Source organism: Limulus polyphemus, unplaced genomic scaffold (genome assembly GCF_000517525.1).
Source record: "Limulus polyphemus unplaced genomic scaffold, Limulus_polyphemus-2.1.2 Scaffold2893, whole genome shotgun sequence".
NCBI classification, from domain to species: Eukaryota; Metazoa; Arthropoda; class Merostomata; order Xiphosura; family Limulidae; genus Limulus; species Limulus polyphemus.
In genome coordinates this window covers 94590-120259 of record NW_013668503.1, presented here as the reverse complement: position 1 = coordinate 120259, position 25670 = coordinate 94590, and the positions used below count along the sequence as shown (strand labels likewise).

Here is a 25670-nt window from a genome sequence, read left to right as displayed (position 1 = left end):
TAGATGCATTTGTTCCAATGGATGTACTGATATGTACAATATTGGGAATGGTGCTTTGAATACTGTGATTTAAATAATGAAGTCTTGACCACAATTGTCTAAATGTTTCACTGGTATAATTGAACCTGGTTTTATTTTGATGAATACTGTTGTTCATCTGCACTGTGAATTTATTGTCACTGAAGGACTGAATAGTAAGTAAAACATTTAAGTAATTGTTTTATTGCAGTCTTACGTGTTCTTGAAAGGTAGCTAAGAATTAAAAAAGAAGATATGGCACTGAAAAAGTTGTTTGTAAATTATTTGTAATACTCAAATATATATATATTCTAGTAGTTGACCAGTAAGTCAGCGTAAGTTTACTCACTTAACAACGCTAAAATCCAGGGTTCGAACCCAGATAGGCCATTTTGTAGCTTTTTGCTAAAAAAAACCTAAAGAAGGTGTTTCCTAGTAAGACTGTAATTGTCATTTTCATGAATACTTCATCAGTGATAGGCTTATCTTATCATTTGTAAATATACAGTGTAAGATATGAGTTCCATCAGTTACTAATTTACCGCTATTCCAAAATTATATCTAATATTAAATATTACACATGAACTGACTACTTTATTATGCCCTTACATTCTACATACACACACGCACATATATCTATATATTTGTAGAACATTCATTTATTTCTAAACGCAAAATAGAGTGATAATGTGATGTCTCAGTTCATTATTTGAGTCTCAAAAATTCATAAACCTAATCATATGATAGGTAGTTTGTGACAGGCAATAAGAAGCAATATTTAATATTCAAATATTTAAAGGGGCATGAAAACATGTGATAACCTAGTGGGAGAACCATTAACAAAAACAATTTCTTTAACTGATTGTTCAAAAATCGACATCTGTCATCAGAAGCTGTTAAGAGTGACTAATGAAAGGATACATTTCTACCATTTGAAAAGCTGTAGCTGACAACTTATAGTGGTAGACCACGTGACAAGGTAATCAGTGAAGCATGTAAAACACAACGAGTGTCAAGCTGTATTTCAGTTGATTAATGTTTTCAACAGTGGTCAGGGTTCGACTATCTTCAGCTATATCATCTAAAGGAAATTTAACAAAAAGCCACTTATTTAACATGCAAAGAAGAAAAAAGGTCATGGTGGTGCTTGGAGTACAAATTGTGAATGATTAACGACTTAAAGAATGTGTTGTTGTTTGATGAGTTACATTTAACTTTTTTGTATACTAATGGTAGCATAAGAATTTGAGAAAATCACATGAGACTCTTGATCCAACTTACGTTATTTGACAATACAAGCCGCTGACGCTGGTTATAATATTGTATGGAATGTTTTGGTATTGGAGGCTGGATCCTTTGATCCAAACATTTTCAGTGTATCTGAACATTTTTATCATTCATGTTACGATAACCAGTTCTCACAATGATGCATTTCCAACCTGATGGATAAAGTCTGTTCCGAAATGATATACAAACAACATACCAAGCTTGTATTGTCTGAAGAATGAAACAGTGGTTTAGTGAATGTTTTCTTGGTCAACAATGATCAGATTTCAATATAAATGAGCATTTTCAAATAGATTTAAACAGCACATTTGCTACCATAATTCCCTAACTGACATTGGTAGACCATAATCCTTAAAGTGGCCAATCAGTGTAAAACCATTATCTAGAGTTCTATAAGTTCTAAATCATAATGACAGTTTTATCTACAAATTAAAATACTTGCAGATTATATGTGATGAGTTATTAAAGCGTAACTGTAAAGAAACTGAAGATTTTGAATTCAAAGTACAGTTGTATCTGTATTATGTTGCTTTTTTTCCAAACAAAGGGATATTGGAATGTTTTATGTTCTATCATATAAGACAACAATTAACTTTGTCCTTTAAGTATGGGTTTATTAAACTTCAGCATATACTTAATATGGGTGTTGGTGGGGGTGGAGTGGGGGGTCATCGGGTGCTAACGACCCTCCTTTTAAATTTTCACTGCATTTTTATGATCATTAGAAACTAGCTGAACATCTGACGTTGCTCGGGTGAAAATGGCTTTAAATATCCTGTTTTTTTCTATTAAATCAACCATATTAATCGTGTTTTTTTCTGCAAAAAAAATCAAAATTATTTACCTAACTAAATTTTTATTGATTAAAATCAATAAAAATAACAATGTGCGAAAAAAATTTCTAAATCTATTTTAATCAAAGCAAAATCCGGTACATTGCTCCTGCTTCTTGTATGTGCTTTGCATGACATTTTAAGTTTCCAAAACAAAATTCCTTACATTTCGGTGTCCTGATTTCTGCAAGTGTCGTTTGTAGCGTATTCTGACTTTATTACCGTTCCATTTAAGTGTAAGTGTCACTGTAACACATACGTTTTATTATTACCGAACATGTTTCGATTTTTCTAAAAGTTGTGCTAAATTCACTATTTCTGTATATACATACATACATCAAGAAATAGCCTGGTCATTCTGCAAAAATGTGTGTAATAACTCTTCTATCTCACTTTCTCTTTAGTTGTTCCACACAGTAGAACTTTACTGATCCATCAGCTTCTCTGATATATTGTATTCATTACTCAAGATTGTACCTTTTTTCATGTCTTACAGATTAAGACCTAAGCCTCACAGAAATCAGCTTTTCTTTTTGATAGTTTTCAATTGGTTTAAATGCTCATTGTACCGAATGGTTCTAAAGAAACTGTCCAGGTTTTTCTATCGCGCAGGAAGTATCGGTTGGCTATGATGGTGGATGAAAATAGCGCTTATGGTCATTTGTCAGGCAAAGCATGTCCAAACGTGAAACTTATGTTTTCGTGGACTTGACGTAGGAAGTAATAAAAGCGTGTTAAGCTGTTTAATTAAACCACCGTTCCAATTAACGCAACCAGAAAGTAGGTCGTTGTTAACCAAATAGTTGCTGCCTTAGGAATGCTTTACCGCAAAGGTTACAGCTACTCTAAACTTGTAGCTACCAGATATAAATCCGCTGGAGGTAATATGTAAAATATATACGAAAAGAACCTGTGCACATTGTTAAAGGAAGCGTCATGGATTTCTATTAAAAACCTTTGTGTGTGTGTGTGTGTATCTATTCAAAATAAGAAGTAGGTGGTTATTTGTAGTTACTTGCGATAATTTAAGAATAGTTATCAAAAGGATATTCACTCTTGAAGAATTCGATGGTCTAGTTTGTGAGACTGTAATGTAATGAAATCAATCATGAACATGTAGTGCGTTACCTTAGATGATATGATTAAAGTATGTTTTAAACAACACTTGTAACTGGTTGGTTTGGACAAAAAATGAACATTTACATGTAAAAAAAAGTTCTTATTTTACTAAAAGTATCTAGTATTAAACATGACAATGATGAAACTTAAATTTTTATAGTAAGTGGTCAATTAGTGTAAATACTTCTGTGTTCCAACAATATTTATAAACCCCCTCAGACATGTTTACTTTATCATTAGTTTACTGCCAGAAGTGTGTTTCATAAACACCTTAACTTCAGATATGTTTACTTTATCATTAATTTACTGTCAGAAGTATATTTCATGAACTCCAGATATTTTTATATTATCATTAGTTTACTGTAAGAAGTGTTTTTCATGAATTCCAGATATGTTTATCTTATCACTAGTTTACTGTCAGAAGTGTATTTTTTGTTTATTTTGGAAGGCTAGGATATATATATGTAGGTTAGTACTGATTTAGACAAGCATATATGTTTAATATGAAGAAACAAATTTACATTATGTACACAACTCCCAAATCTATGATTCCTACATGTATATCATAATTACGAGGCGTGGGCTAGTGGTTAGCGTTGACGGACTATAGATCTGAAAGTTCCAAATTTCGCGTCGTTAACGTAAAAGGAATCGCGCTCAGCATTTTAGAGCCGTGGGTGCGTTATAAGATTAATAATCAAATCTCACTATTTCATTAGTGTAACCCAAGAGTTGGCGGCTCGTGCTATTGAAAAGCTGCTTTCCCTCTAGTCTATCAGTTCAAAATTAGGGACGCCTATCGCCGGTAGCCCTTGTGTACCTTTCCGCGCATATCCTCTCCCCCAAAAATATCACAAGGCGTGAACCTTTCAAAACGGAAGCCCTGTATAGTATATCCGGTCATCTCGTCACATCGGATTGTCTGTCTGCACATGTTGAAAAAATGTGTCGCTCTGCTAAAACTATATAAACGTTTAAAATACAATTTTTTATGCTTTATTTACACCGGAAATGGAACATCTTATCATACAAAAATCAACCGGAAATTACAGTTATGAATTCCGCTCGTATAGTTTGGACATCATGAGTCATTTTTGTCTCGGAGGTTTCCAGTTTACAGGTTATTTACGTGTAGTTTTTACAGAGAATTATTCGATGTCATTACACTCACCGTCAAGGTCTTATTAATTACCCGTGATAATAAAATTTGTAGGTTACAATGAGACCTTGGAAACACATATAGACAAATCAAGGTTTTTGAAAGCCGTAAGACTAGGCAAGCGGCTTTTCAAGCTTTTATGTGGATATTTATGTCTTATTTAATGCCGAATAAAAATTAAATTGTAATATACATTATTTTTTATCTCGAATGTTGATCTTCACTCTAATTAGTAACTTAATTCATATTATCTGAACAATGAAGGAAAAACAGCTATTTATTGTTTGTTATTGGAAACTGAATAACCAAAATCAGTTCACACACAAGTAGGTATGTGTTTTGTAAGTACCTGAAATCTCACTCTTCTTGTGAGGAGTATATCCAGGCATTCCGGACATTTATCAGAACCTTACTATTTTTAATGCATAAATGTCTTCACGGTTTACCTTTTCCTCTTTTGTACGATTTTGACTTTCACCCGATTTTATCATAAACTTTCATCACCTGTAAATGTCAAATCCTATTTTGTGGTTATCAGAAGGTGATAAGTTTGATAAAATGTGACCTTCTCATAACCATGAAGTAACATTCCGATATTCATTTTTTATAAACATTAAGTAAGATTAAGCTATTCACAGAAGTTTATCAATTTCTCCTGACTATACTGCTGCTTCTTTCTAACTCTGGAATAATATCATCGTACTTTGCACAAATAAACAGAAATTTTACTGTGTGAAAGTAATAATAATATGTGATAACTCAATCTATAGTTGCTTAAATACATTCCCTGTTATTGACAACTATTATCAATCTTTACAACTCCAACAAAATATTATCAGCTTATATCAGTGGCCTTTATCATATTTTTGAAAAATATTATTTCTACATAGTGTGAATAACAGAAGTTATAGATATTAGTGCATTTCTGAATTTATGTTTTATCTCTAATTAAAACGCAATAAAAGTATATTGTGTATAATAAAAAATGTGGGAAAATACCAAGATATTTCCTTTAATACAACAGATATGTTAGAAAATTTACTCAACTTCAACCATATAACCATAAAGTAATATTCTCACATAGCTTCATTATTTTTAAATGAAGTAAGATTGAGATATTTACAGAATTTAATCGCCTTCTCACAACCATAAAGTAAGATTGATATTCACAAAACTTCATAACCTTTTCAACTTAAAGTAAGATCCTGACTTTCATGAAATTTCATCTCCGTTTCATAATCAGAAGGTGATATTTTGACATTTACAGAAGTCCAACCCCTCTTCATAATCATAAAATAATATTCTTATATTCATAAACCTTCATCATCTTTTTAAATCCATGGAATAATTCATGAGTAAATTAATTTTTCATCACGCTATCAAAGCTATAAAGCAAGACCACCTTTCGTAAACGTTGAATATATGATATAAAAAAAGGTCGTTGACGTAGGTAGGTAACCTAGGATTGTGAAATATACTGCTAGAAGTTAGCTGCATATTTCAGATTACTTATAGGTTAACTATTATAAATTAGTTTACTTGAATATTTCATATTTAGTTACATACCTAGTCACCAGAGTAAAGTTATGTAGCAGGATTGGTGGACTGAAGAAATGATAAATAGCTTCATTATACTTGTGGAATATTTAAATAAAATAGCTTTTTTCTAATCGTGTAGAAAAGGGATACCATGACTACACGTGAAATCCAGCTTTTGGCGCACGTCTAAAACTAACACAGTTTGTTTGTGGACTTTTACGCAAAGCTACTGGATGTGTACCTGCGCTAGCCGTCCCTAATTTTGAAGAGATAGACTAGAGGAGAGGTAGATACCCAAAACCACCCAACGCCAGACCTTAAGCTACTCTTTGCCGAATAGTGGGATTGAAAGTAACATTATAATGCCCTTACGGCCAAAAGGCGAGCATGTTCTGCGACGGGTTTCGATCCTGTGGCTCACAGCTTGTCATTGGAACGCCCTAACTACCAGGCCATGCTAGGTCAGTTATAACAATCGGACTTTAACCAACCAATAAAATTTTAGTATCATTTTTTAAGTGTATACTACAATAAATGAAAGGCACGTGTAGTTATTCATTCCAGTCCTAAAGAAGCTCTGGTGATGATAAGTGATGTTGTTAAATAAGGCTAATTTATTGTTTGTAAATACTTTTTCAAATAGAAAAACGCTATAGAAGCTTCAGACAGTATATATGGTAATCATGCAAGTTTATTGAAACATCTGACTATTCAGGACGTAATTTGTACTTAATTTTTTAACGAAATGTTTTTTTTTTTGAATTACAAAACATGACAATTCCATCGATAAGTACGTCTAAACCATGACATCACCTCACAGGTATTAACACAAGCCCGTGATAAAAGCGTTCCGCAGGGTCTGGATTGTATTTGTTTATTTCTCATTGTAATATATAATTCATAAACTAAAACGATAGCAGTCAGAGCCAAGCACACGTTATAACCATATAGATACGTGAACTCCTTACATTTGGTTATAACCATATGGATACGTGGACTCCTTACATTTGGTTATAACCATACAGATATGTGGACACCTTACATTTGGTTATAAACATATGGATACGTGAACTTCTTACGTTTGGTTATAACCATACAGATATGTGGACTCCTTACATTTGGTTATAACCATATGGATACGTGAACTTCTTACATTTGGTTATAACCATATGAATACGTGAACTTCTTACATTTGGTTATAACCATATGAATACGTGAACTCCTTACATTTGGTTATAACTATACGGATACGTGAACTTCTTACATTTGGTTATAAACATACGGATACGTGGACCTCTTACATTTGGTTATAACCATATGGATACGTGGACTCCTTACATTTGGTTATAACCATACAGATATGTGGACTCCTTACATTTGGTCATAAACATATAGATACGTGAACTTCTTACATTTGGTTATAACCATACAGATATGTGGACCTCTTACATTTGGTTATAACCATATGGATACGTGGACTCCTTACATTTGGTTATAACCATACAGATACGTGGACTCCTTACATTTGGTTATAACCATATGGATACGTGAACTTCTTACATTTGGTTATAACCATATGGATACGTGAACTCCTTACATTTGGTTATAAACATACGGATAAGTGGACCTCTTACATTTCTTTCTCTCGCTTTCATTCTTTCTTTTTTATAATAAGTAAATTATATTGTTTCTTGTATCTTCGTAGTTTCAACGTGAACAACACCTAATGTGAATTATGGATTAAATGGACAGATCAGAGATCCTAAGATTTAGACAGAACCATCCCTATTTTGTATTATTTACTAGAGGTATGGCAAACGCTCAGCAGAACTTACTTAATGACACCAGATCTTGTTTAACTGACGGGTCAGCTACACGAACCTTCTTCTATTTGTCCATCATTGCATTTTTTCCAGACTAGAGACAAATAGACCTTCAGCAGATAGCTCCAAGTCCCGCTGACCTTGGCTGGAATTTTGCTACTCTTCGGAATGTCATCATAAATCACCATTATTCCCTAAATTGCCTGCATGTGAAAGGTTTCGAGATTTTCGACTTGCAACCTGTGCAATTGCTGTGTATGTGATTATGATGAATGTTTAGACAGCCCTTGTTGAGGCAAATTCATGTATCAATTCTACAAATGCTGTGGTGGCACTCAAACATAGATTTGATGCTGACAATGACAGTAGTGAATGAAGTAATAGTATTCCACCAGATCAGAAGATCAATGATAAAGTCTCCAAATATCAAACAGACAATGAATAAAAGTAATATAATTGTTTTAAGAATATAAAAAGAGATAATTAGTCAATGTCAAACCGCTGCTGGTAAGATGGTGTGGCCTCTCTGGTAACACTGTCTCTTGGACTGCTCATAACTCCCGAATGAAATATGTTACCATGATATGGATTGCATATTTGGATACTGGAGATTGTGGATTTTTTAGCAATTTATGCAATGTATCCGAGAAATAATTACCAGGATTTCTTATTCCTTGTTTTGCCACTCATTGCCACTACTTTGCCTCTGGTTGAAGGAGAGATCCTGTGTTAAACTGCTATGATGAAGAGGATCAGAAATGGATAATAATTATATAGAAGATGAGACTACTTTAGATAGAATGTTTCATTTCCTAAATGAAAATCATTTGCCAATACAAATTAACAAAAGATAAAGTTATCTGCAAAAAATGTGTTCGGGTAACTTCCTTTTGTTAAGTTTTTGTTTAGAATATGAATCAAAACATGAAAGAAAAATACCCTAAAACGCCTTAACAATGCACGAGTAGAAACTAGAAATAAATTCATTCCTAATGCATTCCAATGAAACAGCTGACTTAGGCAAAAATCGCGAAAATACAAGATTCATGTTCTAGATTTACTGAACATGTTAATATTTCTTTTACCAAAGAAGGAAAAGAAATCCCTACGCTAAGAGTTAGTGATTTAAAATAATCTTAATAGTTCGATATATTCTGATCATAAATTAGTAAGGCTTCAACCTTTGTTACAGCAAAATGACAAAATAAAAATGTTTTGATTTATTAAACATATTTGTGGACAAGTTTACTTTCAAAGTTATCAATAAAAACTTGATATGTAGATGTGATTCAATCAGATGAAATTAATACAAAAACCCTAACGAACAGAAGACACAGCAAGGTTGTAAAAAGTGTATAAGTCAATGTAAATATAATATAGAAATTTTGGTGTATAAGTGAAATCGTAATATGTTGGGCATAATAACCATTTCCTTCTATTATATGTGGCCTTACTCCAGTATTTCGGGAGCAATGGATTAATATATCATTACTATAATTTAATACGATTACAAATATTAATATTTCTTACTTATCTTTTCCTTCTCAACCCCATGAAACGTGAACTGGTCAATCCTACCTAGATCTCCCTAGAATGCATTCCATAAAAGGGTAGCCATGCCTCACATACAAAAACTATAACCCCATTGGTATTTGTATTGATTTCCTATACTTTTCTTGACATTATGTACCAAATAGCATGCTTTATTCTTAGTAGATAAAAAAAAACGTACTAGAAATGCATATAATTACAATTTCAAAAATAGTTATCAGAATTTAGCATTGATCACTTTCTTGACCAATGGTCACTTAATTGGCAGTGGCTTGCTTGTTTAATCACTGCAAGTAGTCATGTCTGACATATACCTATAGCTATAAAAGACCATCCTCATTCACGTAGCATTTATCGGTTGAAAATAATTGGTCAGTTATCCAAATATGTTGCATTACCAGTTCATATACACCAAGATATGTAAAATTAAATATTTCTTTGCTATACGCGTAAAATAATGCCACTCTGACCATATGTAATAGCAACAAGAAACTTTTAAGTCGGTAAAAGTATTGAATTTATTCTTGTAACAGCAACACAGATATGCAGACATTTTCTAAATATCAAAAGGCAGACTACGGCAATAGACGTAACTCACATTTGTATATATATATATATATATATATAAATAGGAAACTAATCAAAATTTTAATGGAAAGTGGGGATCATTGGTTATTCATAGAATTGCTATAAGAAGTATCCAAAACAAAGTAACTGCTGCAATAAAAAGTACACAAACAAATAAAGTGATACTAGTTGAATAGACTTTAAAACGATTGTGGATTGAATCCTTGTTTCATTACTTTTTGTGGCAGGATCCCTACTTCATTTTAAAATTAATATCTTTTCAATACTCTTGTTTCTTTACTTTTTATGGTATACCTTTACAAAGTATATACTTTACCTTTAGAAACTGTCACGTGTCTATTCATCGATATGTAACGCCATCTGTTGGGTTAAATGGGGTTGAAAATATATTTAAGTACGTGCATGATATATGATCAAGTAGGTAGGTAGGTAGCAGACGAAAAAGTGGATGTTTTAGAAATTTTTGAATTGTTATACCAGAAAATTTAATGACCTTTCTAGCGTGTTATTAGTATATAAGTGCATAATATATCATAACCAATACATTCAATGGTCAGTTTTTGGCGCTTGAATTATTTGGAAACCTTGTCGATCTCTACCATTAAGAACTACCGTATTTAATAATATTATGTTCAATGTGAACATAGTTAAAATTGGAGGTTGCGAAATGTTGCGCAACAACAACAACAACAATGAAAAAGATTGTAACAAACTACAAACTTGTTAAAATTTGTTATTAATTGAAACTTGCTGTTCAGAGCTATTTTGCAATAAGCATATGCATATGGGCTTTTATAGTATCAAAGAAAAATTGAAATTATTACTTTTGTAAGTTTTATATTCTGTCAGTTTGTTAGCTTTTGCTTTAGCGCAAAGCTACACATGCTATCTGCGTTTTGGTCACCGCGAGGAACTGAATCCTGGATTTTAGCGTTTAGATCCCGTAAACATATTGCTGACCCAGTGGATAATTTGCTCTCGGTTATGACGCTTCTTACTGATGACTCATCACCATGTGTTTTTAATACCTGTCCTTCCTCTGCTTCCACTTTATAAAATTATTATTGAAGGCTGCGATTTATAGTGATATATATATATAATCGTTTTAAAATCTATCCAACTAGTATCACTTTACTTGTTTGTGTACTTTTTATTGCAGCATTTATTTTGTTTTGGATATTTTTTATAGCAACTCTACAAATAACCAACAATTCCTAGATTCCGTTAAAAGTTTAATTTTTTTAAACTATTTATTTTAATAATCGGTATTTAAGATGCAAGAAAAAAAAAGCCTTTGTGTTAAAATCATTTGAACAACGTTAATATGTTCCGTAAACCCTCTAGGAGTCATTATGTATATATGGTAGTTTGAAAACTTGAAACAGCTTATATTATTAAAGTTAAAAGTTATATTGTTAAGTTGTATAAGTTTCTTAGCTTAAAAGTTGTGATGTTGTGCGTTAAAACAAGCATACCTTCCAGTTCCACAAAATAAAACGATTTATGAAAGTTTTTGCATAAATAGTGGAATATGTTTCTAGGTTAAAGAAGAATTCCTTATAACTACAGTTTAATGTCAAAAAGTATTATAATTAGTCCACTGTGTAATCTTAAATACTGTTGTTCTGAACGTGTCACAAAGAACTATGCTCGAACTGACTGAAAGGGAAAAATATTCCTACACGAGTCCCGTTCCCTGCTTTCCTATAAAAGTTTCACTCTGTTTGCTCTACCTTTATTAGTTATATTTAGTTTTAATACAACTTAACTCTAACCTGAAATTACAAAGACATTGGACGTTTACGTGACTGTTGTACGATAATTTTACGTAAAGTTTTCGACGCCTTTCGCGGAATGTCTTGATTGATGTGGTTAGAAAGTTTAAATAGGGACTTTGTAGCGTGTAATAAAACAATCTTCAGTTGTAATTTAAAGGTCGGTGTTTATAATATTTCATGAGTTCAGTTCACAGCGTGACTTTTAAAGAAGTTTTACAAATTTATCACCTATAAAAGTCACGTTGGGCCTTTAACTACATATCATGATGTGAATAGCAAATTGTTGTACTTATACACTGTATTAGAGGGCTTTTGTAGCTAACAATGTAGCTAACACATCAGACGTAATAATTTTCAAACATCGCAAAATTGTTACGTCTGATTGTTTGATGCGTATTGGGATAAACTAAATAGTTTTTTGTTTTTTTTACAAATATCTCACCTCGATGAAAGGTTAATTATTTCTGAGGTATTATCTGATATGTTAATTCATGTAAACATGATTCATACCAAAAAGTAAATTCAATAAACGTTTCAAAGTATCTATGAAAATCACCTGTGTAAAGTGTTCATAATGAAAACAAGAACAACAAAATGTATATTAGAGAAATGAATTCTATTCATCTTTGTGTATTGAGTGTAGATATGTTCAAGTGACCTTAGTAAGAGTATTTTGGAAAGCTGTAAAGCAACGTTGAACGCTCCAGTACCCATCGTGACCTATCTACTGGGACAATACTGTGATTTTCTACGTACATGTGTATATTTTATCAACGCATCTCGGACAACGGAAGCAGTTCTAAGCTAAACGAACAATGCTGAACCAAGCAACCATGATGCATTTTTAAATTAAACAGTCAAACCAGGTTGACAGGATTCGTTTAATCATCCAACGAGAGAATGGTAAAAGTGAAGGATAAGCTAACATCCTGTGTTTCCACAAAAGGTATTCCTGTCCCTAGTAGAGGGGAAAGGGTGTTAGAGCAACACGTAACACTTGCCATAAAGTTTGATATTATTCACAAACCTTCACCCACCTGTCAACGTTCAGTGGCCCAGCCCGAAAAACAACAACAACAGGTGTAGGAAATATCTTTATCTGGTTAACGTTAGCAAGGTACGATTGTTACTGACTGCTGCACGTGTTCCTTAGGGGTTCAGCATGTAATGTACAAGAACTTTAAAGGCACGTGAAACTTTCCTAATTCGAGGTTTAAATTTATAAACCTTTATACGTGTGAAAACTAACTTTTAACTAGTGGTAACAAAACGGTTGAGTCGATCGTTTGATACTGGTCCACTTTTGAGCAAGTTTAGCTCAACTTATTAGATCTGAGGATTACACTAGCCTATTTCCACTTAAGAAGCTGACCTGAAGACTACCAAAGGTAAAGTTGATCGTAAAATAGGAGATTGATCAGTGAAACAGTTTTAACTTTTCAATAATGTAGACAAGTTTATAATATACCTAGTCATACCCGTATAAATAATGAATTATTCTCCGATAAATCTTTTTTTTTTCTTTTACTTAAACTAAGTTCTTTGTTTTATTTTCTCGTGTGAATGTCATTCTCACTTATTTTTCTGCGTTGAACTTTGAAATTTTGATACGGTATGTTTATCATCTAGGTTTGTCCGAAAATAGATTGTTTCTGCATGATATTGTGGTTTATCGGATTTCATGTAATATGCAGTCGTAATGATGCTAATTAGGAGCAGATATGTGAACAAAAAACGCACCTAAATTTCTTCATCCCAAATTTGTGAATTAAAACTTTGATCTCGTCTCACTTTCTTCGTAACAAAAATAATTCTTGTATTTCACGCGCGTTACTTGAATTAAATGAATTTCTTTGAGTGCTATTTGGTATAGATCTTTTACTTTTTACGCTAAAAGTAATTCCGTTTCAGAAGATTGATCTTAATGTATAAGAATGCTACCTGATGTTTTTAAATGCTGATGTAATACCCCAATATATATCTTCTTTATAGTATTTCCAGATTCAAAATCTCATTCAAAATGATAACGAAAAACATCAAACACTCTTACAAGCTGTTCGAATATCATCTTTACTCGCAACCAATAGTAACAAGGCACTTTCTAGTCATCAAAAGTTATCTCTGGTCATCATTATCCTTACTAGCAACCAATAGTAACAAGGCACTTTCTAGTTACCGAAAGTTATCTCTGGTCATCATTATCCTTACTAGCAACCAATAGTAACAAGGCTCTTTCTAGTCATCGAAAGTTATCTCTGGTCGTCATTATCCTTACTAGCAACCAATAGTAACAAGGCACTTTCTAGTTACCGAAAGTTATCTCTGGTCATCATTATCCTTACTAGCAACCAATAGTAACAAGGCTCTTTCTAGTTACCGAAAGTTATCTCTGGTCATCATGAGACTAAAATATTCTACAACTTTAAGGGAATGCTTATGGAACTGATAATTTATTTTCAGAACTGGCGATTATTTGTTCAGAGAATTTTTTAACGTAAATATTATGGTCTAAACCTGAAAAAAATTTAAAGCAAATGCATCTCATTCCAAATTTCCCACTCTCTTCTTTTTTTCCTCTTTAGCGTAAAACAAACTGTTTCCATGTAGACCGTTATAAAACATTTCAAACGCCTATAGGCCTAATATTCATTATACAAATCACGTTAGACAAGTATTTCTTTTTAACGTTCTCTTGATTAATCCACTACGAGTTTCATGTTAGAGGTGTGTAAAAATAACATTTTAGATCTATCTTATGTTAGCCACAAGTCACTGTCCGGGTAGCGTTTCGTTCATTACTAAGACTCAACAGCAAAGTCTGGGCATGATGGCAACAAAAACTTTATTTAAAATGCTGTTTCGTATGAAAGATTCAATACTGGAAGTGATCGGCTGAAATGGACACGATGGTAGCCAAAAGTCTGACTAAAACGCCATTTTATAATTACACTATATTCAGTACCAGAACTCGTTAGTTGAACTGGACTTGATGGCACCCAAAAGTTTGTCTACAATTTTAATTTATGCAATATTAAATTAAAAGTTTTCTAAATAGTGACTTCTAGCAAAACACACACACATTGCTAATATACAAATCTCTGTTTAAAGTCATGGGAAAAAAAAACCAATAAATCCTAGCTCTTTCGAACTGTGTTCTGTCTTCTTCAGAGATATCTCAAAGTTGTTCTGTTGCTTCACAAACTTTTATGTATAAAGTTGTTATACCATCAGGTACAAGTTGATAATTATTCATGAAGACAAACGTTCCATATTAGTGTATAGTTTTTTCTGGTCGTGTTTTCGTGATACAGATATTTCAACTTATTTGTGATTATATATATATATGACGTGTTTTAAAACTAGAAAAAATAACCAGGGATTCACTGATCGTTTGTTTTTGAATTTTAGGTTTACAACTATACATTTAGCAATTTAAACTACAAAATGTTTGTTTGTTTTAATTGTAAAGCTGTAGAATGGGGTATTTGTGTTGTACTCAACGCAGGGGTCGAACCGATAATTCACTTTAAGCCTTCAAACTTACCCCTGAACCAATAGGGAGCGAAAATAAATTAGAAAATTAATAATTTATACTGCATATAGTTCAATACTGACAATTTATGGTGATTGTTTTTCATAATTTATTTATACTAAGACGCCCGAGGTTTATTGGCCGAGGTGTAGTATGTATGTATTTGTGTGTTTGAATACAGATATGTATGTAGAACGTTTGCATATTGTGCACTATCAGCTATGAAAGTATTTACATATAGTGAAAGCTTAAATGCTTCAACATGCTCGCAAATTGTTTCTATTAAATGTATAAATAACAAGCAAAACATGCTTATTTTGTCGCGTTTAACAGGTTTATCCGTAAAGTTAAGGGAGGTTCATCTGTCAAGTTATATTATTTTCATCCTCAACGTACTTCCAAATAATTTCATGTTATATTATGTCTATTTTAAGTTTATACATACCGTCTTGGCTAAAATGTTTGCATATTTTGTAATAAATAAGATCATCATTATTAAGATGGAATAAAAATACACTTAGTGCTGTCAAACTGAGAAATACATGTTATATTAAACATGTACATATGTAATTTGTATAATGAAACAGGTTCTGTGAACGTCATAGACGATTTATTAGATCAGCAAATAATTTTATCAAGGACTTGTAGAAAGATGTGTAATTCAACATTTCAACTATCACAACAAAACCTTACCAAAACATATATAATGACAAAATACAACATAAAATTATTATAAATAGCGTCTGTAACCTCGTACCAGTTCATATTAAAATTCTGTACTTGGTTGGCTCTCCTCGTACTCTAACAACATCCGTGTCATGCTGTCGATGAGGTTATTGGTGTAATCCACCGTGATTTCACCCCAACTTGTCACTAGAAGGTGCTGCAACTCAGCTACAGTAGCTGATCTAGGGTCACGGTTAGTAATCCTTAGACTCAGTTATACCCAGCAGTTTTTAGTGGGATTAGAACATGGTGACTTTGCTGACCATGGCAATCTTGTAACGTCCTCCTGGTTGAGATAATCCTGTACAATACGCGCACTTTGAGAAGTGGAATTGTCATTATTGAACACAAGTTATTGTCAAACTTTGCCTTAGCATATGGTAGAAATATCTCTCCATTTGATGCCTGTAGGAGGCGCCATTGACGTTTCCCTAGTGGGTATGAAGAACAGGTTTGACACCAGGATGAATAGCTGCTCAAACATATACTGCACCACATCCTGTGTGTTCCCTGTGGGAAATATAATCTTCCCTCATTTGTTCTCTACGAAAACGATGAACTCGAATCCTACCATCAGAAAAGATGGCATGTTGTCAGTGTCCTAACTGTAAGTTGGCATGTGCTGTCTTACCCAAGTAACATGGTGACAGCAGTGAATTCTTGTTAATATCGGTTTGCAGATAGCTATTTTGGCAAAATAACCTTGTTTGGTCAGATTCCTATTCACTGTTCTTCTGAATAACATGGAATAATCTGTTAATGCCATTTCTGTCGTAAGGTGTTGCAAGACTTGTTTCGACCTTGACGTGTTAAACTGATCAAAACACGGTCATCTCAGGCAGTTGTTTTTTAGCGTCTATCAGTAGACTGTCCTGAAACAACGTTTCCTGTAGTCCGATGACGTTTCAGGATTCCGGATACAGTATACTTGGGGTACCCTACTGTTCTGGTAATGTCCGTTTGCTTCATACCATTTCTGGACAGTCGAAAAATTTGACGCCCTATAACTTCTAACATGTGACGAGGCATGACTCTAACCAAGTACAGAGAAATTGTCTGAACAAAGTGTTGATCTGTTTCGAAAAAACAATTATGCCAAAAGCACACCCTTTTATACAAAACGGGTATATATATGTGTGTTCTGACAAACAAATGCTCAAAACAACTTATACAGTTTGTTTGTTTGTTTGTAATTAAGCACAAAGCTACACATTGGGCTATCTGTGCTCTGCCCACCACGGGTATCGAAACCCGGATTCTAGGGTTGTAAGTCCGCAGACATACCGCTGTGCTACTGGGGGGCGAACTTATACAGACCAGAATAACGACTCGTACATATTTATTCGATCATACACTAGTTCCTTTGTTACTACTCAGGCATTTACTCAATAACTACCACATGTATGTAGATAATAATATCAGTATAAAACAATATACAAACATTTTGGCCAAGACTGAATATGTTTTGAGGCTTGTAGTTTTTATCTATTAAAGTTTCGAATGTCAAGTCAAGAAATTGAAATACTTTCTCTTTTCTTTTTACAGATATGTTAGTAACTGATTACGTTTATACTTTATAAGCTAAATTTATCAGTGTATGTAAATAGAAGATATTGTGAACTTTAAATCAAGATTCTCCTTGATTCACAAGGCTTTTCATTAGATGAAGGAAGATTCAGAATCCTTCAGCCTCCTGAGTTAGGGGCTTCCCGTTAGATGTGGCAGGTTCGAGCCTCCCTCCGCTTTCCTGAATCACAATACTGTCCCGTTAGATGTTGCAGATTCGAGGCTCTCTCCGCTTTCCTGGATCACAATATTGTCCCGTTAGTGTGGCAGGCTCGAGGCTCCTTTAGTCTCATGAATGACAATATTATCTCCCGTTAGGTGAGACAGGTTCGAGACTCATCCAAATTTTATGGATCACAAAACTGCTCTGTTAGATGGGGCAGGCCCGAGGGTTACCCGTTCCTTTGGGTTAAAATACTGTTCCGTTACTTGAGTTATAGTCAAGACACCCTCGTTCCCCTGTATCAGAATGCTGTGGTTTAGATTAACATGCCTTTGACTGTCTAGGTCAAGTGTGGCATAGCGATTAACGTTCAATATTGTGGATTTAAGGATATATGGCTCTCGTCCAGTTGCACCACCAACAAAAACAGACAAAAAAATCGCTATTCGTATTTTTAGGGTGCGTTAGATTAGAGTAACCCAAGAATAGAAGAACGATTCTGTTGACTAGCTGCCATCTTTCTAGTATATTAGTTTAAAATGAGGGATTGGTAACACGGAAAGCCCTTAAGCTGTGTAGATCTGCTTGAATATCAGAAAACCTTTGTCGGAAATGACGTTATCTTATTCACTCTGCCTTTACAATCACTTCACGCAGTTATATATTACTGTGCAGCTCCAAACAAACAAACTTTGCTTTGGAATTTATCTTTCCATCTTATTTGTTGCAGGTTGGCGCATATAAAATTCTCAGAAATTTCCTTTTTTTTCTTCTTCAGAGTTGTACTTGGTTGTTGTTAAGCATAAAATTACACAATGGGCTATTTGTGCACTGCCAACCACGGGTTTCGAATCCCAATTTTAGCATTATAAGCCCACAGAAAAATAGGTTCTTAAATAAAATATTGGGCTTACATAGTGATTTTATGTATTTTTTGTTTGAAAACTCTTGTTAGAAATAGGAGTGATAAGCGTTTAATCACATTAGCGATGACTTAGCTGATGTCAAGATCAGTAAAAGCAAACGAATAAATGCTTGCATATGATTATAATACAAAAAGAAATTCAGCCTTTCGTACTTAAAAAAATAATCTCTGTAGGCCTATTCAGTTGTTTTTGATATGCAGTTAAAATTTGTTTACTTGTAAATAATTTTTATCATTCAAAAACGGTATCCCTATCTATAAGTAATACTTCCGCCGGAATTTTCGCCTGTTTACACGCTTTCGGTTCGATACCTTTCGTAAAATACAATGGCAAATTACAATAATAATTTCACTTTTGCACCCAAAAAATCTTCTATACGTAGCTAGTCTATAGGACAAATGCGAGGATTCATTTCCAATTTTGACAATAGTTATTTGTATGATGAAAAGAATAAATTACAAAAAAGATAAAAATAGAAGTGCTTACACATGTATGTTCCATAGATGACCAACTTCACTCTTACACAGAGTTCCTGGTTCCTGAGTCGCCAATCATACTTGATTATTACCTATCAACCGGAAGTTTTTGATATTTGTCTTCCTGTTCGTGTTCTGAAATTGCTTTCGATGGAACATTGAATTATAACTTAGTTATATTTATTTTTCTTGTGCTGCCAAATACTGGTACATTATAGCAAGCATTGAACTCGCTTGTTCGTATCCCAATATAACACGGAAGAGGTTGAAAAAATCATTACGCATTTATTTCTGCCAATCATATATGTTCGCTAAAATCTTTTCTGTTAAAAGTTTAACACCTTGATTTTTTTCACACTGTTACTGATTAGTTAATTACTAAAATAAGCTTATTGCTGGCATGTAATATGTTCTAAAATACAATCATCGATTATATTCTGATATATTTTAAAATAAAGTTATCGATGTCACGTAATATGTTTTAAAATAAAGTTATCGATGTCACGTAATATGTTTTAAAATAAAGTTATCGATGTCACGTAATATGTTTTAAAATAAAGTTATCGATTATATTCTGATATATTTTAAAATAAAGTTATCGATATCACGTAATGTTTTAAAATAACGTTATCGATGCCACGTAATATGTTTTAAAATAAAGTTATCGATGTCACGTAATATTTTTTAAATAAAGTTATCGATATCACGTAATATGTTTTAAAATAAAGTTATCGATGTCACGTAATATGTTTTAAAATAAAGTTATCGATGTCACGTAATATGTTTTAAAATAAAGTTATAGATGTCACGTAATATGTTTTAAAATAAATTTATTGACAGTAAATGATATGCTCTAAAACATAATTACTGTTGACGTCTCATTTACTTTAAAATATTTTTAGACTGACTAACTTCTAGTTTAGATTAAAATTTTCACGTTTTCTAAATAATCACAGAATTCTTTTTAGCTATAAACTCCGCCTTAACCCTTATATATAAGTTAACATTTGCAGGCTTAGAATGCAAGAATGTCACTCACTGTTACAGTATGAAAATATTTGTAGTTGAATAAACTCCTAGAATATTATAATTACAAATGCACGCTATGAGCCGAAATACTATTAATCTTCAAGAAACGTGTGACAGCAATCCTTTGTGTATATATATATGTAAATGTTACGATTTAGGAACTTGTTTTTGCTGCATTTTTGCGTATCAGAACAACTGTGAAGAGAACACTAAAGAAGACAGTTGGTGGTGAAGAACAACTGTGAAGAGAACATTAAACAAGACAGTTGGTGGTGAAAAACAACTGTGAAGAGAACACTAAAGAAGACAGTAAGTTGTGAAGAACAACTGTGAAGAGAACATTAAACAAGACAATAGGTGGTGAAGAACAACTGTGAAGAGAACACTAAACAAGACAATAGGTGGTGAAAAACAACTGTGAAGAGAACACTAAAGAAGACAGTAGGTGGTGAAGAACAACTGTGAAGAGAACACTAAACAAGACAATAGGTGGTGAAAAACAACTGTGAAGATAAAACAGTATAGAAGATAACACGTAATGAAAAACAACTCTAAAGAGGAAACTAAGATTAAGATGCGATGAAAAACAGTCCTAGAGAGAACAGTGAAGAGGGTAACACATGATGAAAACAAGGAAATACATCACAAATGTAAAAACCTAGTGTTCGTGGAACATTTGAGGATAAAGTATGATGAATATAATTGGAAGAGAGCAGTGATAAAAAAAGGTAGACATAATTGAAAGACTAAGGAAAGAAACATCTTATAAATGTAAGATTAATTTTCTCAGCAGTAAGAGTGAAAGCGTACAACTTAGGTTTCATTGCCTGCGGTAGGCTGAGCACAGATAATCTATTGCATAGCTTTGGGCTTGACAACAACAATAAAAAAAAATATGGTTTTTGTTTTCACCACCAGGATTACATTACATTGTGTAAGTAACAGTAACTTCGTTTTTTTTACTATCAAGATGGGATAATAATGTATGAGAGACGTTAACAGCATTATTTCTCTAACTAGTACAATAAGTTAATATATGACAGATGGAGCAGTAGTTTTATTTTGTTTTACCACACAACATAACTTTCATATGGCCTTAATTTTCTTGTTAACTTTACCGCGACAGAAAAACACCAATATGTGACACATGTAGCAGCAAGTTTCTTTTCTACCTGAAGGAGGAGGTAACATGAAATGGACGTAACAGTATTAATTTCTCTCATTAAAACAGAAGGATACACGTGATTGGTTAAACGGTGACATCCTCCCACCCTCTAGAAATGGAAGTTCACGTGTAGCTGATGTAATAGTAGTTATTTTTATCTCGTCAGTTCAGTGAGATAATACATGACTGGTGTTATGACAGAATGTTAATTATATTTTTTCCATTAAAGTTGGAAGATAATAAGTGAAGATGTAACAGAAGTACTTTCTCGTTCTCATTAAGACGAGGAGATAACAACCGACTGATGTAACAACTAATTGATGTAACAACTGATTCTTTCATTTCAAGTAGGGCGGGAAAACAAGTAATTGGATAAAGAATAACATTTTCTCTCCTCCTCTTCAGGACAGAAGAATGGAGTGGTTTGACCTCATCCTAATGTTTCTTACCCTTCCTCTTTCATCATCAGCACAAGGTAAATAATTATTTCGTTTTGTACAACTTTTATTTCATTTGGCTTAGCGTTTCTTTTTTAGATAGTTTCGTCCCCCACTGGGACAGTGCTAGGTCTTTGGATTTATGCTGCTAAAATCAGGGGTTCGATTCCTCTCGGTAGCACAGCAGATAGCCTGATGTGGCTTTGCTATAAGAAAAAACACACACATACACACACTAGATAGTTTAATCGATATACTAGCTCACATTGAAAATAAGTGAATAACATACATTCTTATTGACGAAATTTTAACAAGCTGGTCATTTTTCACGCATACGTAATTATTTATTTTTGTGCTTAACCTTGTGATTTTTTGAATGTGAGTTACATTAAACAATTTTGTCAGAGATCCTGCTCGATCGTAAAACGTGAAGAACATTTTCATACTTTTGACTGAAAGTTTGATTCGGTTATTTTATAATAACCTTTAAGGTTTCTTCTTGAAAGTTTGATTCGGTTATCTACAATGAACTTTAAGGTTTCTTCTCCTCTGACAGTCTTTTACTTGCGTACGAATGAAAAAAAAATCTTTTTTTTAAGGTATTCCTTTTTGTAACCTAAATATAAGGGATCTTTAAAGCATCAGTTCATTAAACGGACATGTGATTTCCATTAAAAACATGAGAAGACGACTTACAGCCAAATATTTTCATTTTCGCAGGACAAAATTGTTTTGGAGGCATCGAGGCGTATGAAAAGAGCACAAATATCGCATTTAGCAGCTCCGTTCAGTTCAACACAATACTGGAACGCCAAGATCAGTCTATCACTAAAGACTGTATAAACTTATGTAAACAAGAAGCTCAATGTTTGTCATTTGCTCTGGACTATCATGGATTTCGGTGTTTCTCATACAGTGTAAGTTCTGTCGGGCGGAGGGATCTGCTTGTGGACCAACCAAGAACTAATTTCTTTGAAAAGATATGTATCCGCGGAGGTAAAGTACGACGTATATTACGTGTTGGTATTAATATTCAAAAATTAATTGTTATTAATTAATTTTTATAATTAATTAATTATACTATTAATAATTCAAAATGTTACAAAGTTAATAGATTATATGTCATTTTATATATATTAAAATATTGTGTAATGTAAAATATTTTTTGCATATATAATTTACAATAAAAGATCTTTGGTTCACTCAAGTACAACTATGCTCTTCTTGTAGTGGACAAGTCAACCTATGACAGACTTTGTGGAGGTCAGCTCTGGAGTTTCGAGAGGGTCAAAGGAGCTTATCTTGACGGTTTTGTCGATCGTAACATTCCAAACATTCAGAATAAAGAGGAATGTGAGAAGCTTTGTCTGATAGAAAGTTCCTTCACTTGTCGCTCAGCTGACTATGATGAAATCCAACGCTTGTGTCGAATGAGCAAGGAAGACCGACGAACTCAGCCGCAAGCATTCCGACAAGTTCCCGGAAGCAACCGAGACTATTTTGAGAACCTCTGCACCAGTTCAAGTAAGAATTTTTAAAAGTTTATTCTCAAAAATGCCGCAAAACTTGAGCAATTGAATATTTATGTTATCTTACACATCCTCATTTTTTAAAAACATATGCATGTTAACTAATTAATAGTTTTTCTAAGTTCTGCCCATGTTTCAAAACATAGTACTATAGCAAGGAATGAAATCTAGACAAAAAAGTTTTACAAATTCATCATTCTGCTACACGTGGATAAGTATTATACCATTCAACACCCTTTAGAGTGTGACTTTCTCGGCAGAATATTTTTTTACCGTAAAGAGAAAGGTATATATTAGCACTTTATAATGATTTATATTACATTTGCCACTTAATGATAATTTTAGCATGTATTTTTTACTACATTATTCATTGATTCATAAATTATACATGAATTTCTCTCATTTTTGCTCTTTGTGAGATTTTGTTTCGACTTTGGATAAATATGTCACAATCATATCCTTTTAAATGAATCTTATACGTCTATATACATGATGTTTAATAAGGTTAATAAAATAATTCGCTATGATCTTATACTACACTGTGTTACAATTACAAAAAATACAAGAAATCACTTAGCGCTACTAGACTAGACAAGACTGACTGGACTTTAGGAGACCGAACCATGACTGAACTATATCGTCACTTAGGTGCTATTAGACTAGAGAAGACTGATTAGACTTTAGGAGATAGAACTAGGCCTGAACTATACTGTCACTTAGTGCTATTAGACTAGACAAGACTGACTGGACTTTAGGAGCAGGCCTAGTCCTATAGTATACTATCGCTTAGCGCTATTAGACTAGACAAGAATGACTGGACTTTAAGAGATAGTAGCTTTTTTATAAGGCTACCAATTAACATATATTAAGCTAATAATATCAAGCTCTTTTCAAGCCCAACTATACATTACCAACACATAAGAAAGACATTTTCCCTTCACGTCATTTTTGTTGCACTAACAAAATTTCGGTTGTATTTTTAGGAACTGTCTTCAAGTACTTTACTGCTCAGATGTGTAATTAAAAAGAATCGCTTTTATATCATAATATATATATACACACACACATATATATATAACGTTATGAGACTACATTAATATCAAAACAATAATGTTTAATTCCCTCATTATTATTATTATGCGTGCACGTATTAATCTCTTACGATGGAATTATAAAACTTCACTGTCTTATACTGAAGAATTGCTGTTAAGCCCAATGAAGGGCATTTGCCCCAAAGTTGTTTTGAAACAAAATATTTTATCTTCTTTGAAACATGTTCAAATAATTTTACCTTAGATTGAAAGCATTGTGTGATATCACTGCTATAAACATAAAAAAATATTTTGTGCAAATTATTTAAGGCAAAGATAATGAAATATTACATTTTACCAACATACTATATATATGTATATCTATATTTTCGTATATGACGATTAATGTTTTTGTTTGTAAAATATCTGAACCACATTTTACTGGGTGTTTTAATTTTAGCCATAATTATATGAATTTTAAAGAGCTTTTTAAAGGTAAATTATTTTCACAAAAAATTAAAAAATCTGTCACAAACTAAGAGGTAAGAAAAGTTTTTAAACCAAAGTTTTTTTTATAGTTAACGAGATTTGTTACCTTTAAAGTATGTGAAAATGTTGCAAAATTAACCAATAAAACTATTGAATCATCTTTTCCTTGAATTAAAAATGTGATTTTATTCACAAATATCTGTAAGTTTTGTTTTTGTGAAATATAAATTGTAAGATTATTAATACCTGGATATCAAAAATTGTCCCTTATAAGTTTCGTTATCCTTCTATTTAAGTCATTTATCAAAACAATAACAATGATGTTATAAATTCAAGGGCATTTTAATGTAGTTTGAAGTTGTACAGAAAGCCTACAAGCAGCTGTCTCACATCAGATGTTTACTTAATGTAACTTCGAGAGACCTTAAATGTATTTATAATAGCGTGTGTAATGCAGTTGTTATAAATAAACATTTTAAATCTTTTAAAAATTATATATATATACAAATATTACCACAGACGTATAGACCTTCTTAAATTTTAAGGGTTAAAAATATCTAATGCCAGCATGGGCAAGGATTCAGTAATATTAATTCACAAACCAACAAGAGGAGACCTGCTAAAATTCGGCATTCCTGACGCGGTAGCTGAGCTGGCAAAAGTACCTGCCACATAATCAAAGTCGTAAGTTCGAATCTTCCTCAGTCGCAACTTTTTACTCTTCAGGAAAAACAATAAGAAACAGTTAGAGCTTGAATTAGTTTACAAAAGGAAAGGTCGGGAGTTTTGAAGTAAATGCAATGTTGATCCAGTGCCTTTAATATATTAGTATGAATACTCGAAAACACCCTGTAACCCGAGTTGGTTAGTTATAACTTTTTTTCATTTGGTTGTGCCTTGAGTATT

At 32.8% G+C, this 25670-nt stretch overlaps 1 protein-coding gene across 1 annotated transcript in view; it reads left to right on the top strand.

Annotated features, from left to right (window-relative positions):
- Positions 1-21692: 21692 nt before the first annotated feature.
- LOC111087953 overlaps positions 21693-25670 on the top strand; it is a 9690-nt gene continuing 5712 nt past the window's right edge. The window contains exons 1-3 of the mRNA XM_022396458.1: positions 21693-21753; positions 22436-22711; positions 22946-23239. Of these exons, the coding sequence (XP_022252166.1) occupies positions 21693-21753; positions 22436-22711; positions 22946-23239 (631 nt within the window). The remainder of the gene's footprint in view (positions 21754-22435; positions 22712-22945; positions 23240-25670) is intronic.